The 20,658-nt window shown below is 41.3% G+C and overlaps 1 protein-coding gene across 1 annotated transcript in view; it reads left to right on the forward strand.

Moving 5' to 3' along the window:
* The window catches only part of HECW2 (HECT, C2 and WW domain containing E3 ubiquitin protein ligase 2), a 324,758-nt gene that overhangs the window by 274,254 nt on the left and 29,846 nt on the right, over positions 1-20,658 (forward strand). The window contains exons 22-24 of the mRNA XM_025209949.1: positions 6,365-6,485; positions 12,347-12,460; positions 19,385-19,537. Of these exons, the coding sequence (XP_025065734.1) occupies positions 6,365-6,485; positions 12,347-12,460; positions 19,385-19,537 (388 nt within the window). The remainder of the gene's footprint in view (positions 1-6,364; positions 6,486-12,346; positions 12,461-19,384; positions 19,538-20,658) is intronic.

Genomic DNA, 20,658 nt, shown 5'->3' on the forward strand with positions numbered 1-20,658 from the left:
TGTAGGTATGCTGCTGGTTCTTCCTCCCCAGGTGCAATACCCTGCACTTGTCAATGTTGAAACCCATCCTGTTCTCATCCGCCCACCCCTGTAACCTGTCCAGGTCCGATTGTAGCCTATTCCTCCCTTCTAGCGTGCCCACTTCTCCCCACATCTTAGTAGACTTACTGGTCCTCCCAGCAGATGTCTGGGTAGTTTAGGTCACCCATGACAACCACATCCCTTGACTTTACAGCCTCTGTGAGCTGACCTGAGAATTTTCCTTATGTCCAACCTAAAATGATCTTGGACGTGTTTGTGATCATTGGTCCTTGTCGTCCCTTGGAGTGCTCTGGTGAATAGACATTCCCTCAGATCCTAATGCATGCCTCTTATGTACTTAGAGGCTGCCACCAGGACACACCTGAGCCTGCACTTTTCCAGACTGAAGAGTCCCATGGCTCTCAGCCTTTCTTCATAAGGCCTATTCTCTTGCCCTCTGATCATGTGTATGGCTTTCCTCTGGACTCTCTCAAGCTTCTCCACATCCTTCTTGAGTTGTGGAGCCCAGAATTGGATGCAGTACTCCAGCTGTGGCCTCACCAAGGCTGAGTACAGCAGGAGGATGACATCCTGAGATGTACTTGAGAAGCATCTATGGATGCAAGCCAGCTAGAGTTGTTTTTGCTTTACCAGCTGCAACATCGCATTGGTGGTTCATGTTCATCTTGTGGTCAGTCATGCCCCACAAGTCTCTTTCAGCCGTGGTGCTAGCGCGTGTAGTACTGCTGAGCCTATAAGTGTGCTGTGGGTTTTTTTTTCCCCTGAGGTGGTGTACCTTGCATTTTTCAGTATTGAATGTCAGCAGGTTTATAGCCGCCCACTTTCTAAACCTATCCAAGTTGGCCTGGATCACCAGCCTATCCTCAGGTGTGGATGCTCTACCCCAAAGTTTAGTGTCATCAGCGAACTTGGCCAGTCCACTTCTGACACCAGTGTCCACATCGTTGATAAGGACGTTAAGGAGAACCAGTCCAAAGATGGAGCCTTGGGGGACACCACTGGTCAGAGTGCCACAGTGATTCACTTCCGTCAGCTACTACTCTCTGGGTCTGACCTCAGAGCCAATGCCCCAGCCATCAGACTGATGTAGCTGAGGTCACAGTTGGCCAAATTTTCCATGAGGAGATCATGGGACACCAGATCAAAGGCTTTTTTAAAGTCCAGATATATGAAGTCAATCACTTCTCCCTTGTCCAGGTGATGTGTCACCTGGTTATAGAAGATGAGATTGGTCAGGCAAGACCTACCCACAACAAACCCACGCTGGCTGTCCCTCAGGATGTTGCCATCAGCCAGCTTATCAAGAATGGTCTCTTTGATAATTTTTTCCAGAATCTTGCCCGGGGATTGAGGTCGAGCTGATTGGCCTGTAGTTCCCCGGATCTACTTTCCTCCCTTTCTTAAAGATGGGCACCACATTGGCCTTCTTCCAATCTTCAGGTACTTCACCTGAGTGCCACGAGTTTTTGAATATTTTTGCCAATGGTTGGGCTGTGACACCTGCCAGCTCCTTGTAATCTTGGAGTGTAATCTTTTGGGACCAGCTGACTTGAAGGTGTCCAGCCTCTCAAGCTGTTCCTTTACAATGCTGGATATAAATTCATCCTCACCCTGGCCGTCCCACATCATGCTAGGCAGAGCGGTCCCTTTGGGCTGATGAAAAACAGATGCAAAGTACCCATTAAGCAGGTTGTTTTTTTCTTGGGTGTCAGTTATCAGTTGTCCCATTTGGTTTAGCAGGGATCCAATGTTACCCTTGCTTTTCTTCTGACTCCCCACAAAAGAGAAGGGCTGTCCAAATTCTTGGTGGCCAAGGGCCACAAGACCCCTGGCCACACTGCATGTGGTCTGCACACCCCACAGGCTGCATGTGGTGTGGGTCACATGCTGTTCTACAGTGTGCATGCCACCCACCACGCTGCACAGTGGGTGCCACCTCTGCTGTACGGTGCCAGCACCCCAGGTACCACATTGTGTTTTTTGTGAATGGAGCCCTGTGCCCCCCCCTTTTTTTTTCAAAGAAATTATTAATAGGTAAAATGACTACTCTACATTTGTTCTGCCAAATAGGCTGCAATGTACAGTAGGCAGGGCCTTTATTAATTCCTTAGGAATTTCTTGTTGTTACACTAAGCAGGGTGAACTTTTTGGCTTTAATGTGAGTGTGATAAGTAACTCTGACGGAATGGATTAAAGTTGACATATTCTAAAGTGTTACTAGCTAATTAAGGGATTTCTTACTGTTGAGGTTATGATTATAAAGAAAGATCAAAGTCAGTATGTTGTTCAGTTACCTTGGCTACAGATTTTTTTTTACCTGTCTGACTTCTGTACACTTCTGTTTATCAGGTATGAATAGCCATGGAATTACCCTTTATATCTGTTTTGGGCAATACAGTCTGAGACAGTCACAATTGCCACTTCATCTGTATCTTTTTAGCTCTTCCACTAACATTTCTTGTTCCCAAGGTGGAAGTAATTGCTATAATTGCCCTGGAATTTCTTGGCAATGGCAGCTGATTTACAGTGAGAATGCATCTTGTGCTGACAGGAAAATTTAATGGTAATTTTTGAGCCATGAGTAAGGTGTTGCCAGTTTTGTTTTCCATAGCAAAGGCTTCCTTTTGGAATTGCTACAGCACAAGTGAAAAAGTATGAACCTCCCTACCTCCACATAAAATTTATCTCAAAATAAGCAAAATGGTAGGGAACACCAATAGTTAATGGATTGCATATAGTTTTAAATAGATGCATATAGTATAGTTGAGGCAGAAATGTCAGGTTGGAAAAACTTGGAGTACCCAGTAAAATATAAAAACCCCACAAAAGGTTGACTATATGGCTATATTCGCCTTTGTAGAGGGGTCTTGGACATTTATTTTGGAATTTTAAGGATCTTGTGACATATTCCACCACTTTATAATCATCTTTCATACACCCTCATCAGCACCATCATTCTGATGAGAGGACAGGTGAAGCTCTTGAAAGAACCATGAATGGCATTTATTCTGGATGATACTTGTGAGTAGGCTACCTGAGATCTAACTAGATATATAGCTTGCAGTAACTCAGATGCGTGATCAAAGGCTACTCCAGGCACCTTGTTTGCTCTATGGGATTTCTCTAATACTACTCAACTCTGTACCCTATTCCAACCCTACTCCTAACCAATAAAGTTCTCCTTTGTACCTAGCGTGGGAGACTTATTGGGAGTGGGTCTAGATTATGCCTTGGGGTCCCCTTGGTTCGGCTGACTAAGGGAGACCACTACTTGTGCTTCCAACTGAGGGAAGCACCCCAAGTTCTTGAAGTGAGTCAAGTACCCTCGAGGGCTACTAGGCCTGTGTTTCCCAGGGGGCACAGAGCCAGAATCAAGCCCATCCCTGGGTGGTGGCAGCTCTACCCCCAGGCTAGCGGGTGTGCTCCAGGAAGGGGGTCAGCTAGATGCGAGGCGCCCCCAGGGAGGCACTCGGAGCCTGGAAGGTGGTCGGGCACAGTGAGGTGGGTGGCTCAGCTTGGGAGCACCCCCTACTGGCCCGCCACAAACACTATATCATCTACCTGATCCATCTATCTTAGCAAGTTCATTTTTCTTCTCTCACCTTATCCCGAAGCTGCGCAAACATGGACAATCCTGTTTGATAAGGAGAGCAAACTGGCTTCTCCTGTTCCCCTTCACTCTAGAGGCTAAGCACATTGCTCCTACGGTATGAAAGCTCCTGTAGTTGATTAGAGGGAGATAAAATAAAAATGATCTATAAAACTAGCTGACATTTTACTGGCAAAAGGCTTTAAAGCCTAGTATTTAAAAGATAGAGTCCTGTATATACACAAATGTTTGCATTCACATTTGTGCATACAGTTCCATGTGTGTATCAGAGAACATTATTTGTGAGCAGTTAGGAGCCTGATCACATTGTCGCTTGTAGGACATTTTTAACTTCCCTAGTATTTTTAGATAACATGCATTTGTGGGTTCTAAACCTCAAAGAAGAAAAGGATAATTTAATCTTATACAAAAGGATAAAAGTAAGTAAATATGGACAAGAAAATGATATTAAAAAGGTAAAATGTAAACTAAATCTGAGCATAGATGGATTTGGTACTTTGAAAAGTGGGGTGCAGATGGTGTGGCACATCCTCATATATTGCATAACACGTTTTTCTCCAGTTAAAGAGAAACTAGATACTTTACTAATATGTTAGGGGGCTAGTGCTATGCAAATATAGCTATTGGAATGTGCATTAATCTGATAGGTTATATATAAAGTTAAAATAATCCACAAGAAACAAGGCAAAAATACTCAAAAGATATTGTTTCATTAGTCCTGTAGTCATTACAGTTAAATGTACATATTATTCAAGGTCATACAACAAAATCTAGCCTTCTCAAGTGTCTTGATAGTGCCTCCAATACTTCACTGTCAGTCATTTTCTACACCTAAGTTAATATTATCACATCTTTGTTAAGGTTTTTAGCTAGAACTAAAGCTGTGACATGATAGAAGAGAGATGTTACCAGGAACAGCTAACAGACAGCAAAATTGCAAAAGAAAGCATAGTTTGAATAGTGGAATATCAAGACCATTAAAAAGGACAGAGACTTGTTAACAGCTGTGGAGTGGAGTGAGATTAATAAGAATTAGGGAGATGACAATGTGCCCTAAAATCAATTGACTCTTTCGGCGTTGCCTGAATAAAAATGTGACTGTCCCTCTCGAGGGAAACTTACACAACACTTCCCAGAGACGACGAGCCTATGAGCTTCATTTCATCAACCTCCTAGATACTAGAGATTATGGACTAAACATAGACATTGGATTTTTGATACATTATAATCTGCCTGGCAACTGACTCCCCAGCCCAGCCCCTGGCTTCTTTACTTTTCATTCCATCCAGGAAGAGCACACACCAACTGCTGAAACTTCCTTAGCCTGACGAAGGGTTTTTGAACTTGAAAGCTTGCTTAATTACTATTCTCCAACTATTTGGGTTGGTCTAATAAAAGATATCAAATTCACCCAAGGAACCTTGTCTGCCTATGTCCTTAGATCAACACGGCTACAACCTACACCCCTACTGTCCCTCTCAGGCAGTTGTTTTAAAAATTTGGGTGGAGCAAGAATCAAAGGGCGGTGCAACTGCACCCTCTCTGTATCCGCCCTTGATTCTGAGGAACCCATTCTTGCAATGGAATCGATTGGGCAGTGTAATAGTCTCTTTCAGAAATCGGTGGAAATTCTACTGTTTAAAAACTAGGTTGGACTACACTAGAAAATAGACAACTCTATTTACAATGGATTCCCCTCCGCATTGGTATCAGTGGTTCATTTCAATTTGAATAAGTATGAATTGTATATGTAGATGTGGGTGGATGTACATATTTTGACATTCAAAGCTCTTCCTCTTTTTAAAGATACTGCCCGTCACATATGCATTTCACAAAATCACCTTTGTGTTATTAGTCACATATGCAAGAACCTCTCAACACTGATTGACTCAGCCTGGTAATTTGAATGTAAAGGAAAATCCATCAGTCTCTCTGCTTTTCCAATATATTTTTCTTGTACTGACCTAAGTAAAATTTGCCATGAAATGCTCTTTAGCTCCAGTCATTGCACTAAGTGTAACATACTCAAGTTCATCTTGCATTTGCTACACACCTGTTTTTGCTTGTGACTGTGAAAAAAGAAGAGGCTTTATTTATGGGTATATACTATTTTATTAGCTATTACAGATATTCATGAAACACATCTATACCAGATGAAAGTTGGGTCTTTCCAGTTACTCTTTTGCTTTTTAATGGCTCCAATCTTTTTTAGGGCCTACTCTAGAACCTTTAAGCCATTGAAAATAATAATAAAAAAAGTCACCAGGGACTCTAGGGCTGCTTACAGATGTCAAACCATGCACCCCAATGGTGCTGTACTTTAAGTTTGGCATGCCCATGCACCAAGCACCCAGAAGAAGCATTGTATTAGTTTGACCCAGCTCACCCAACATCTGTATAGACCGGGCGCTTCAACTATTAGATACAAGAACCAAAAAGCCCCATTGAAGCACCCAACCTATACAGATGCTGCAGAGCCAGGTCAAAACGTGCTTTCTCTTCTGGTAAAGCGCCATTAAAAAAAAAAAATCACATCTGTCAGTGCCCTAGGTGTTCAGAAAGTCTGGAGACATGAGTCTTGTACTAGTTTATAAAAGATTATTTTAAACAAGCATATTGCATGCCTTTGGTCAATAAAAAAGAATCTTATTTTTTCTAAAACACCAAACATGATGCTTTGCACAGTCATAGTTTCTCCTCTCATTTCTGCAGGTACTCAGCGTGCCAATGCCCGAGCTCCAGCTCCTTATAAAAGAGATTTTGAAGCCAAGCTGAGGAACTTCTACAGGAAGCTAGAGACTAAAGGATATGGACAAGGCCCAGGGAAACTAAAGTATGTGAAAGCCTCTTATAAATTAGCATTATTATTTGACACTCACAGGCAGGCAGAATGTCTTACCTTGTGAGTGTACAGTGTATAAGCCCCTTCCTACCAAGAAGAACACTGGTAGCACAGGGACTCTTACATTTACTGAATCAAGTGGAAAGTTTATTATAAGGTACTTAGGGCCAGGGTTGTCAACTGCGGGTACGTGAGAAGACGGTACACGCAGGCAGGCAGGAACAGAGCAGTGCCACACTCCATCCTGCTCAGTGTCTGGTCGCGTGCCCTCCCCTCCCCCCTTGCTCCGTGTCCGGCCACCAGGAGTACACTGACTCAGAAAAGTTGAAAGCCCATGACTTGGGGCCATCATCCCACTCTCAATAGAAAACACAGCATATTCTGCTCCATGTTCTCCTTCCAACTCTTGTATTTTAATATAAACATGATTTCCACTGCAGCAGCAGTGCATTGAAAAGTATTGCATGAATTGCTAGCTTTTGGAACACTTCCTTTACAGCAGTTACTATGGGTCAAATAACTTTTTCTTGACCATTCACAAAAATAATTATGCTTTCATAATATACTTCTTTATGTTGATTAAATCTACATTAAATAGTACTGTACTTACATAAATTTCAAAGAATTTACAAAAAAAAAGTTTCAGATCAAGCTCTCCAGATATAGGTTTGCCACAATGGAGGCCTCGTAAGCCACATTAACTATCCAACCATGAATTTTCATGAATATAGTGTGTCTAATCACATATAGTTAATGTTGAAAGATCATCATCACAAGATATCTGCCTGGTTTAAAAGATGACTGGGCCATGTAACATTTGTGATTGGGAAACTCTCATAATTTAAACAAATCAAAACCAACTTTTAGTAAGAAAAGTATTTTTCCCCCCAAAACCCCAGCTCCAGCTGTAGGACACTGGAACTATTATATTTTTTTAATGATACTGTATTTAAAATGAGAAAAGCATATCTTTTTATCCACTCTATTTTTGCTCACATTTTCCAGAAGCATTCATTTTTGGAATGAGTCTAGACTTTGATTATTATAACTGGAAAGGTGAACACTACTCAGAGTTGTCAACAACTGAAATGGGGTTAGAATGGAACTGCTTAGGCAACCTGTTAAGTCTGCAAAAGTTGGAAATGTTCCAGCTGCAATATATTTGATTAAAAAAAATTAAAAAGTAAGCTATAAAAGTGTTGACATGAACATTCTGGGAAATGGAACATAGCCATGTTTAAAAAGTATGTGGTATATGTGTATAAGGTAGATGGTATATATAATCTTCTGCTGTTTTTCTTGTATTTGTGAATTACATGAATGTTTCTGGTAAGATTACAATATTATAACATGGATTTTAAATAGAAGAAATGAAACAATCCCTTATTTTGCTGCAACTATATACTTTTTAAATTGATTGTTTGCTTCCAAGGTACTTTTCATTTTACTGGATATAATTAAGTCATGAAGTCATACAATAATAGAAAATTAGGGGTGGAAGGGACCTCAGAAGGTCATCAGCTCCAACCTCCTGCTCAAAGCAGGACCATCCCCATAATGCCAGCCTCAGCTTTATCTAGCTGCAGATTACACAACCTCTGTGCTTTACGACCCTCCTAGTGAGAGAGTCTTTTCTAAAATCTAACCTCAACTTGAGATCATTGCTCTTTGTTCTGTCATCTGCCACCATTGAGAACAGTCTAGCTCCTTACTCTTTGTAACCACCCTTCAAGTAGTTAAAGGCTGTTATTAAATCCCCCTCAGTCTTCTATACTCCAGACTAAATAATCCCAGTTCCCTCAGCATCTCCTTATAAGTCATGTGCCCCAGCCCACTAACTATTTTCATTGCCTTCTGCTGGACTGTCTCCCATTTGTCCACCTCTTTCCTGTAGTGGGGGGCCCAAACGGGACACAGTACTCCAGATGTGGCATCACCAGTGCAGAATAGGGAAGAATTACTTCCCTTGATCTGCTGACAGTGCTCCTACTAATGCAGTCCAGTATGCCATGAGCCTTCTTCTAACAAGGGCATGCTGTTGGTTCATATTCAGTTTATTGTCCACTGTAACCCCCAGGTCCTTTTTCTGCAGAGCTGCTGCCTAGCCAGTCAGTCTGTACCAGTTCATGGGATTGTTGCGGAACTTTGCGTTTGTCCTTATTGAACCTCATGAAATTCCTTTTGGTCTGATCCTCCAGCTGCTTACCTCATCTCCAAACTGTGCTGCCCAGTGCAGTAGTCTGGGAGCTGACCTTGCCTATGAAGACTGAGGTAAAGAAGGCATTGAAAACGCCAGTCTTTTCCACATAATCTGTCACTAGGTTGCCTCCCCCATTCATTAAGGGACCCACACTTTCCCTGATTTTCCTTTTGTTGCTGAACTTCTTGTAAAGTCCTTCTTGTTACCCTTCATGTCCCTTGCTAACTGCAATTCCAATTGCACTTTGGCCTTCCTGATTTCATCTTGGCATGCCCGAGAAATAATACTTCTCCCTAGCATTAGTCCCAAGTTTCCACTTCTTGGAAGCTTCCTTTTTATGTTTTATCTCATTGAAGAGTTCCCTGCTAAGCCAAGCTGTTTTTCTGCCATAATTGCTAGTCTTCCTGTGCAGCAGGATGTTTTATTCCTATTTTCTCAGTAAGGTTTCTTTAAAGTATAACCAGCTCTTCTGGATTCCTTCCCTCCTTAGGCTGACCTCCCAGGCAGTCCTACCCATCAGTTTCCTGAGTGAGTCGAAGTCTGCTTTTCTGAAGTCCAGGGTCCTTACTCTGCTGCTCTCCCTCCTTCCTTTCCTCAGGATCTTGAATTTTATCATCTCGTGGTTGCTGCTGCCCAAGTTGCCATCCGCTTCTACATCCCCCCCACCAATTCTTCCCTGTTTGTGAGCAGCAGTTCAAGCAGAGCACAGTCCCTTGCTGGCCTCTCCAACACTTGCACCAGGAAGTTGTCCCCAATACTCTCCAAAAAATTCCTGGATTGTCTGTGCAATCTGTATTGCCCTCCCAGCCAATATCAGGGTGATTGAAGTCCCCCATAAAAACCAGGGCCTGTGATCTGAAAACTTCTGCCATCTGTTTGAAGAAAGTCTCATCCACTTCCTCCTGGTCTGGTGTTCTACAGCAGACACCCACCATGACCTCACCTTTGTTGCTCTTCCCTCTGACCCTAACCCAGAGACTTTCAACAGACCCATCTCTAGGTCTGAGCATACTGGAGCTCTGAGCAATCATGTAACTCTTTTACATGAAGTGCAACTCTTCCTCCTCTTCTTCCCTGCCTGCCCTTCCTGAACAGTTTATACCCATCCACCATGGCAGTACTCCTTCTTGCAAGCTATCCCACCAAGTCTCTGTTATTCCAATCAAATCGCAGTTCCATGTCTGTGCTAGGACTTCCAATTCTTCCTGCTTGTTTCCCAGGCTCTGTGCATTCATGTGCAGACACCTGAGGTATCTAGCTGGTTACCCTATTTTCTCAGGAAGAATAAAGCCTTCCCTGTTGCCCCCTCCTGCTTGTGCTTCCTCCAGGTCATCCACTTCCCCACTTACCTCAGGGTTTTGGTCTCCATCCTCTGGTGAACCTAGTTTAAAGCCCTCTTCACTATGTTAGTGAGCCTGTCTGTGAAGATGTTCTTTCCTCTCTTCATCAGGTAGATCTTATCTCTTCCAAGCAATCTTTCTTCTTGGAACAACATCCTGTGGTTGAAGAAGCCAGAACCCTGCTGGTGACACCATCTGCATAGCCATGCATTGATTTGCAGGATGTGTCTGGTCCTGCAAGGGGCCCATCTCCTTGACTGGAAGGATCAAGCAGAACATCACCCCTTCACCCTTGCACCAGAACCCTGTAGTCACTTTTGATCTACTCAGGGTGCCCTCTGGCAGTATCGTTGGTGCCCACATAGATGAGCAGCTTGGGGTAGTTGTCAGAGGGGAAGATGAGCCTCAGTAAGCCTTCCATGACATCTTGGTTCTGGGCACTAGGCAAGCAGCAGGCCTTCCGGGACAACAGGTCAGGTCATCAGATGGATGCTTCCATCCCCTGCAGAAGGCAGTCTCCATCCACCACCACCTGTCGCTTCCTCTTGGTGGTAGTGGTCTCAGTCTTCCCAAACTTGGGAATGTCTGGCCTGGCCTCTTCCACTGATGGAACATCCTCCTCCTCCTCTGTTGCTAGGGCTCCATATCTGTCTCCAGGTAAACTGCTGCAGGTGGGGATGAAGACTTCTGTGTGCTGCCGGAGGTCACAAGTTTCCACCTTCCTAGAATGCATGTTCTCTTCTTCTCTACCGCCTCCTCTGGCAGTCCTTCCTCTTCAGTCCTAGAGATCTCCTCCAGCATTGAAGCGATGAACTCCTCGTGGTGGAAGATGCCTCAGAGCCTCACTACCTCCTACTATAGCTCTCTTGACTTCTTCCTTAGGGACACCACCAGGAGGCACTGATCACATTGCAGGCACTCCCCTATCAGGCTGTCACTGGAAGGATCCTGTAATATGCAGTCTACACAGTACCGAGCCAGGACCTGGGTGGAAGCAATCCTGCTGGGACAGACATCTCACAGGTGCAAGCAAAGGAGGAGCTGACAGTGGCAATGGCTCTGGCATTGCAATATCCTCTAGCCATCTCTCTAAGTCTCTTAAATCCATTGCCTCCCTCTTTCTGCCCCTCTCTCCAAGCAGACCTGCCCTGGCAAACTTCTCCTTGGTCCTGAAAGGTTCCCTTTTTCCTGGTAACCTGCTTCCTGTCACAAGGCTTACAGTGAAAGAGAGAGTTTCTGGGCAAACTCCCTAGAGAACCTCCCACTTGCTCTGGGCTCTAGTTAAACAAGGGGCTTAAGTTTTGATCTAACTTCTCAGTTTTAGCTACTTGTGCTAAACAAACATAGGTTAATTACTCTTATTTGAGGATAAAACTTACCTTAATGACTCCCTTTCAAAGAGGGGGGCAACAAAGTGACCACCTGTGAATTGACTTGTGAAGTGCTTGGAAACTGCCCTGTTTGGTGCCCCTGTTCTCTCACCTATTTTCATGTGCAGATAAATTACTTAGTGCTTCAGTTATCCCAATATTTCAGACAGCAGCAATAATAAAAAATAATCTAAGATATTATATTTACTGTACTTATCACTCGATTTTCCATGGGAAGCCAATGCTACAAAAAATACTTAGGCCAAGGAGAGAAATGTTCAGCTCTTTGTAAGATTATTTTGCCTAGACCTCATGATTTTTTCCCCTTTCTACACTTTTCCAGTAATCATGTAATTACACTTTTACATTTAGTGTTGAATTCAGTTCTTGGAAAAATATCTGTCATTCTTCCTGGCATTCCTTGCTATCCAGATAAACTTGTTCTTTGGAGAAATACAAGATATTAGTTTTCAGGCCTGTCATTCAGAATCTTTCACCAAATTTTGCCTTGCGTATTGCACTAGGTAGATTTCCAAATGAAGTGCTAGATTCTCATTTACAATAATGCCATTTTGCATAGTGCTGGCATTGAAAAGGATTTTTTAAATTAAGTGCAGTACCCATTTTAAGAGGGTGGTGTGCCCATTTTAAGACCCCTTTAGGTGGCCAGAAGACTGTAAAGCAACTTTTGATATAAGTGAGAATTGGTCTTGAAAAATTTTAAAACAATATGTCTTCATTCAGGAAACATTTTAATTTATTCAAAAGTCTATCCAAGAAGAACATAGACTACCAGGCACAAGCTGCTAAATCTGTATCAAATGATCCCATGAAACTGAAAATAAGTGCTGTTGGTAGCAGTTGTTCTATTACCTCTTACTGTAAATGAATGGTTTCTGATACAGTTCCTTTAAGTGAATTGCTAAAAATTATCTTGTGCAGGTTAATCATCAGAAGAGACCACTTGCTGGAAGATGCTTTTAACCAGATTATGGGTTACTCAAGAAAAGACCTACAGAGAAATAAACTCTATGTCACGTTTGTTGGGGAGGAAGGGTGAGTAGAAGAGGGAAGTAAGCATGAACACAGTGTTTATACTATGTTTTGCAGCTGTGCTTGGCTCTTTTACCACCCTATTGTGGTCTAGAGTGAAAAGAGGAAGGATTGTGGTGAGGAAATGCCACATACATAAGCCTAGAACCAACAGCTGTTCAGAATGATTTCTTTGGCTTTTTAAAATGTTAAGCTTTTTGTAATGCAAAGCTTTTATAATGTAAAGTTTTTTGTAAAACTTTTCAGAAGTTAGGTGTACGTTTCTATGGAGGTTTTGCCAATGTATGTCTCAGTGTCACCAGGAAAGCAGAAAAAAACTTAGTTCTCACGTTTGTCTTATTTCTTTTATCTCTGTTAATTCTGTCTTTGTTTTTCTAATACATAGCACAAACTTTTGTGGACTGAGCTTCAGCCCACAAAAGCTTGTGCTATATCTATCTAGCTAAGTATCTATCTACCTACTTTGGTTAGTCTATAAAGTGCAAATTTACCCAGCCACTTGATTTCAGACTAACACGTCTAACTACATCTCAACCCTTACCATAAGAGGCAGATGGTCCTTTGCAAGGTCAGGGTCTTATGTCACAAATAAAACTTTCCAGCGGTCTGCTGCTGTTTGTTAAATAAACAAAAGTATTCCTAACATCTCCCAGCCATAGCAGCAGATGCTTAGCCTGTGGCTGAGAGAATGCTGATTGTTGGAGAGCTTGGAAGTTTTGCATTATGAGGCCAGATTAAGCAATTGATCCGATTTCCCTTCTCCAAATGAAACTTGAATGGTGAACTGCTTACTGTCTTCAGATTTTAGTTCTTTTGCTTTTTGACCCCTATGTGTTTTTAAAGCCTTTTAATTTCACAAGACACAAAGGGACTAATCTTACCAGACTTCGTCACTGTACAAGAGCCCTAGCAGTATAACCTGATGCAGTTCAGCAGCACAAAGGAAGAACAGCTCATTGTGGTCCACATCCTTTGCCTTGCTCCACTCGCACAGTAAGTGAAGATGATACAGAGAGATAGAATAAGGGAGGAACGTGTCTAAAAGACCAGCCATGTAGAGGATTTTCTCTCCTTCACATTGTGGTGAAGACGAATAGAGAGTTGTTTGAGTCAATAAACTATAGTAGGTTCTGCAACTATACCAACATCTGGCTCAGAGGAATCTGTCCCCCCATCCCTGCAATTTCTGCGTAGTTCAGCTGCTGTGACAAGGTGCAGGTTGGCCTGAGAATGTGGCTCATGTGTCTGGTTTTTCAAATCCTCACACATGCAAATAAATATGCATTTCCTTGCGTACTTGGAATTCTCAGTTATTGGAAAAAGATCAGTTTTGTATCCAACTGTCCATTTGCATACAGATATCTTTTTTTTTTATTCTCACAGCTACAGCTTATGGTTAGGACCTTTTATGGGCCTGATTAGCATTACTGTAAATATATACACAAATTTATTCTCTCATATTTCAGATTTTTTTTTACTTTTGTTATAGAAACTGGTGTAAAATACATCCTGACCCAGTGGTAGGGTGATTGCAGTTGTTTGTTAATAGCCTGTAGGATGTTCCAAAGACTTGTATTGACCCTGGTGCAGTAAAAGCAACTTGTACACCATTAGATAAATTCTTCTTTAAAAAGCCCTAAGATTTGTAGTGTGTTTAAGTGTAACCTTAAAAGCCTAATTTTAAGAAGTAAAGCTTTCCAATAAAATGTGGTGGTCTCTGGCTGCAACTGTGGGCTTGTTGATAAAGATAATTTTACCACATCAGTACAGATTGATAGATAATTTTGATCCAAGCAAAACCCCAGGCCAGGAATTGGGAGGGTTGAAGCAGTACAACACTGAAAGTGTATTGATAACACAGGATTCAGGCACAGGTACTGGGCCTACTCCAAATAGTGATGTTGGCCTTCATTTTCACAACTATCAGTTTCAATCAAACTTTAAAAATAAAGCAAAAAGAATGGAATTCATACATGAAAGAGAGAACTGAGTTAATAATACAAATATAAGGCCAGGTAGATTATTTTCCTTCATCAGACCATGTTAGGATGTTACTTTTCAAAACATGGAATGACTCAGTGGCCTGGATGAGGGGGCCATATAATACACATTTTTCCTTTCTCCCCTTACAGCCAGTCTATACAACACATCCTTGTTTAAAGTAAAGAAGTGGTTAATTATGAGTAACATCAGATTGAATTGACATCAGTCATCCGCTTACAAGTGTATGTTTTGAATGATGAAAGGATGTGTGCAAACGACTCTTGTTTCATCTCAGATTGCGCAAGGATATGTATCTCATAGAGCTCATTTGGTTACACGTAGGAGGATGGGTTGAGGCAACGGAAGGAGTCATAGGAAAAATGTTCAGAGAAGCATATCTTCCCATCCAATCTCTACTTTTTTGCTGCAATTTTTTCTTTATAACATTGAGGAAGGAATTTAATCTGGCATTTCTGTGGCCCTGGAAATCTTAAATCAGTAATGAAATCCTCACTGTATGTACATAATATTTTGATTAACTCTAGGTCTGTTTGCCTAGTAGTTAGGGTAATTTAAACCTCGCTGTTGCCATTTGCACAATTTTAAGATGAATCTTATGATAGCTGGTGTGTTTTTCTTAAATCCTCAGTTGCTTGAGTACATGAAACTCTCTATTCAGTCTTTTTAAGTAAGTTTCTACCCTTTATGTTAACAAAGAAAGCTTGCAAATGTGGCCTGCATGTTCAAAGCCACATGGGAAATAAAAGAACCTCAGATGTATATTTTTTTTTCTAAATTTAATTATTTTAAAGTAAAATGCATGATTTTGCACAGTTCTACCACAAGAGTGTGTGAGTGTGGGTGCGCATATACATGTGGAGCTGGTAAGAAACAGGTGGTTTCAGGGCTTGGATTTGTTATGGACATTAAACATAACAGTATCATCTGTCTATCCTAGATGTTTTTAAGTATACCTGTCATTGTGGTATGTATGTCTTAATTAATGGATAATTATTTGTTTTGGGTCTTCTAAAATGACAGAAGAATGTAAGGATGATTGATGGCATCTAAAAATATGGTGTAAGATCCTTACCCCAGATGTGGCCCCTTTATACCAAGGACAAAACAGTATAAAAGTACCTGTTTCAGTAATGGGAGAAGGCCCCTGGTTCGGGACTGTGGAGACAACTGTAAGATTTGCTCCCAAAGTCTCTCCACAAGTACGTATTTAGGGGATATGCTCCAAGACAGTGGTGTCCCCTAGTGCATGCAAGTTTCTGGGAAGTACTATGGTACATAGGTCAACCTAGTCCAATGGGCCCACTGGCCTTTTTAGATTACACCAGTGGTCTCTCTAGCATCAGGGTGAGGGAAACTTGCCAGCCACTTAAAGTTACTTTAGGACTCCCTGAACCCTTAAAGGTGGTGGTCAGAGTCTCATCCATGATAAATCCAAAACATTGCTTTTCTTAAAAAACAGAAATTTCCTGCTCAATTAAGGTCACTTGAAAAACAGCAAATCTTTTATCACAGCTAATGGCCCTAGTAGCACAGTCTCTTTGTGTCAGCTAGTGGATTTATACAGACTGGTAATGGTTTAAAATATTAAGCAGTGCTCCCAGAAGTGAGGAAGCCTGCTGCCAACCACAACACTTCTGCTTTTGAATACTCAGATGCCTGCTCCTTATGCAGCTGTTGTGTGGCTGCATGCCTCTTGTATAAAGTGACCTAAGTGCCAAGTCTTTAGTTATGGGATAAACCTAACTGACAAAACAGGAATGTAATGATTGATCCTCTGACATGAGTCATGTTAATCCTGTGAACAAAAGGAGCGCTGTGAAATGGCTGGAGTTAGTTCAAGCACAAAGATAGTATTTTAATAGCTACTCTGACAGCCTTGGGACTGCCTGAAGTGTTTACTGATTTAGCCTGTGTGACATATCCTCAGTCTGGTGTTCAGGCTGTCATTTCCTTCTGAATTTGAGGGCGGTGCCTACTTCTTCTGTCAGGGTGAGAGACCTGGGAGCTTAATTGAGCCCACAGACTTCTGAATGACTGGGGGAGGATATTCTTCCTTCAGTAGAGCATCAGTGGCTTTATCTGCAGTTCAGCAATGGTCTTTATACCATGTCTTATCCTTATAGGTTACCCTGCTTTTTAGGTGACTGATGAAAGCTAACGTTTTAGAAAAGTGTGGCAGAAACATGATGCTGAAGCTGATCCTTTGTGATAGTTTTTTTCATTCTTTTGCTGTTAGCATCTGGTAGTAAACAGTTTCTTTGCCTCCACCATCCAATCCAGGTGGTCCGTAGGCAGCCTGTTCAGGTTGGTGATCGTTCTAGGTAGCCTGAGCTCTCTTTGCCAACTAAATGAATCAAGATCCTTCTGTTGTGAGGAAAAGTTTTATATTACTTGGTTGACAAAATCTCTGAGATTCATATTGCACTTGTAGCATCTCTGAGGATGGGACAGTAATTTCCAGACACTATGGCTTCTCTCCTTGAGTTTCTGCTGTTGTCACTCACGGCTATACTTGAGATATAACTATGTCCCATAAATTGCTCTGTATTGTGTCTTTCTACTGGGAGCTCCACTTAGGGAGAATGGACTGCTTGCTTTCCTTAAGAAAGCATCTGTGCATCCTTTGCTGAGAAATGATTATTCAGTCTAAACAGTTGCTTTTCTGTCTCCTCCATTTCTAGAGAATACTGAAAAGTCAGGGGTGAGTAAACTTTTGTGATATTCAAGTGCTTCAGGTTTCCTTGACTTTAATCTGATTACAGTTTGGGAATGACATGTGGTTAAATTGGTGAATGAAATTTAGGGATGGATTTGGTGCCCAGACTGATGATAACAGATTTAATCAGCTGCTTTGAAAATGTTTGAAGTAGCATTGACATTTCTGGGACTTTGGCAAAAATAAAGAATACCTGTCCTTTACTCTGTCAATGAGGTTCGAGTGTAGTTTTGCACCATTATTCTGTGAGAAGACACAGAGGAGTCTGTCTTGCTACCCGCCTCCTATGTACTACGGATGTTAGGCTGTTTGGAAGGTTAGGGGAGAGTTACTCACCACGGGATTAACCCAACTTTGTCTCCATCTACCAAGTTCTCTGTCTTTGTGGGTACTATGGCTTCCTTCACCTTTAAACTTTAAAATGTTGATGAATTTATGTTTATAAAGCTTTCTGTGATGAGGAAAGCATTCTTATCGATATCTATAGCTTAGGAACTGAAGTGAAATGAATTCTGTGCCACACACAGCTATAGAAGGGAACTGAACCCAGATCTCCTGGGTCCTAGTCTATTTTTCCTCAAGTGGGTAGATGCAAAGCTACTGTTTGAGAATCAAATTCAAGACCACATGGTTCTTTTTTATATGGATCTTGCTATCATTATTATCTGTACCTTTGTCACTTTGAGACTAGACTACTGCATTGTGAATTATATGAGGTTATGTCTTAAGTCTATTCAGGAACTAAAATTGATGGAGGGTCCAGCCCCAGGTTAAGCTGGTTTTTGTTCTGTGAACAGATTATACTGATCCTCTAGAATTTGTCCTACTTGCTTTTTGCTTTCCAGGTAGATCCTTCAGATTCTGGTTTTGACATATATTTTCATAGCCTGACAGCTATCTGTTCCTTTTGAGTCATGTTGTTGCAGTTAGCAGAGGTGCTTGAGCCAAAGCTTCCTTTTTTGAACTGCAAAGAACATCTGATCAGGCATCCCACACAGAGCACTCATAGCATTGGCATCCACCTTGATCTGAAATAGCCCTGGAAATGGATCTGTTTGCTTAGATTTATGGAAGGAGGGAATAGGATGAGTGCTGGCATTTTTAAAGGGCGGAAAATACAATGAAAACTCTTTTTGGAAGGGAATCTGGTTATTTTGTAAGGGGCAGAATCATGCTATTAAATATTATTATTCTACATTTTTAATGACTAATGGCATCCAAAGTTATGTCCCAGTTCATATATTTATATATCAAAATATAACTTGTATATTGATATATTAAAATAAGAAAAAAGATACATAGCTATACATACAGTTCAAAGTGGGTCCCTGTGAGTTACATAACCATTAACTGTTGGATATTAGCTGTGTATCAGATAACTGCTTTCATTCTTACCAGGTACAGACTCTCCTTTAAAGTTTAGTGTCTACCTTTTTTGTGAGTTTTATCTTGGTACTAGGGCTAATTATGATTCCTAAGGGTACAGAAGGTTCTTTATGTTCCTTGTTTGGGGTTATAATAATTCACATTCACTGTGGAAAGTCCCCTAGCTTTCCATTTTTCACCTTTCCAGAAGTATTAACCTTATTATGGTCCAATTGTGACCCTGGGGGAAATGGCAGGACTGCAAGCTCATCCTTAATGCTGTTTCAGCAGTCAGATTCTTCAGCCTGTGTGTAATCACGTCACTCAGAGAATGCATTTCCTTCAGTATCTGCTAGTCCAAGATTGCTGTTTCTAATAACAAAGTTGATAAATAACCACCATATTCCCTAAGAATAAATAGTCTTTTAGATCAGGGAAGACAAAGCAATTATTTGATTTACAATTATATTTCTCAGGACAAAACCCATTGGGTTGTTCTTATAGCTCCCAATCTGTAAAAACAAAATATGATTTTTTTTTCATTTTTCAACTTTGGACTAGCAGTGGCTTTTTTATATTGTACACTGTACACACAAGAGATTTCTGCTTTTCCTTCAGCTGCGTTTCCTTTAGCTTTCCTTTCTATTACATCTCAACTCTAGACAGTAATATACTAAATTAAGCCTTCAGTGATGATTATTTGTATTTTACTTAAGATAATTCCACACAGTAGAAGTGACAGGGTGTTAGAAAAGCATAGCATGTATGTTTAAGGAAAACAGATTGTAGAAGAAACCATTTGTGTAAAATAAATCCTTTGTATTAACTTTATTTTTGTAAAGGTTGGATTACAGTGGACCTTCAAGAGAATTTTTCTTTCTGGTGTCCAGAGAACTATTCAATCCATATTATGGTTTATTTGAATATTCAGCCAATGATACCTACACAGTTCAAATTAGTCCCATGTCTGCTTTTGTGGACAATCACCATGAGTGGTAAGAATTATTTTTTCAATCTTAATTTTTAAATGTTTTTTCTATTGTCCCCATTTGCAGAGAATCAGCTCATACATAATCAGACATGTACTATGGAATTTTATCTTTTTAACCAATAGTAGTCAAATAATTGCATTTCTTTAGACTCTCCTCACTGGGTTTTCTCTTGGGTTGGTTTTAAATGATATTTCTCATCAGGTCAGCAAAGCTGACTTTTCTCTAATGTGCATTGTGGGATTGGCTCACAATATGAAATGCCATGCTGCTTTTGCACAAGCAGTCACTTCACCCAAGTCACTTCACTATCAGCCCTTTGTGCATGAAAATAGACTAGTTTAGTCAGCTCAGTGAATAAGGGGAGATTTCAGCTGCATGTCATAGTTTAGAATTTCTCCACCAATACAGATCATGTCCAGCAAGGCATTCGATCTCTGGTGGAGGAAACTCTATGGAATCTTGTTCTTCTGATAAAGCAGTCAGTGGTAAATATAAAAGTGTCTGGATCAAGAGGCACTCTATATAACCTTTAAAACATGAGGTCAGGATCTACAATGAGGGATCTGAAGGCAATCAGAGAAAAAAATGATAGGTTGTATAGTTAATTTATTTAAAATTAATTCATGGTAGTATTAAGAGTGCTGCTCTAGCCATGATGGTCTAGAAATTATGCAAGAAGCAAGGATTTGTTAGGGTGATAAGTTTTATTGGAACAAGTATAGCTGAGATAGACAAGCTTTAGGATGCAAGACATTCTTCATTGGGAATGTCTTGCATTCAAACGCTTGTCTAACTCTATCCCAGCTATACAGGTGGTCCAATAAGAGATACAGGTATCCCTTGATTTATGTGTGTTCTTTATATTTGAATTCGCTCTTATGCGATGACCCATAATTCATTATATGCGATGTAAATTCACTCTTATGTGATCAGCATAGACGCCCCCCCCCACCCAAGCAGGTAAGTCTGTGTGGGGAGGAGAAAGGGCCATGGCCCCACTCACCCCAGCCCTGGCTGCAGTGGCCCCAGGAGCGGCTGGCACCAGCTGCCTGCACCAGGGCTGGCACAGCCCAGGAGCAGAGGTGAGTGGGGACAGGCAAAGTATGGTGCAGACCAGCGGCCGG

This window comes from Alligator sinensis, unplaced genomic scaffold (assembly GCF_000455745.1).
Source record: "Alligator sinensis unplaced genomic scaffold, ASM45574v1 scaffold784_1, whole genome shotgun sequence".
Lineage (NCBI taxonomy): Eukaryota > Metazoa > Chordata > Crocodylia > Alligatoridae > Alligator > Alligator sinensis.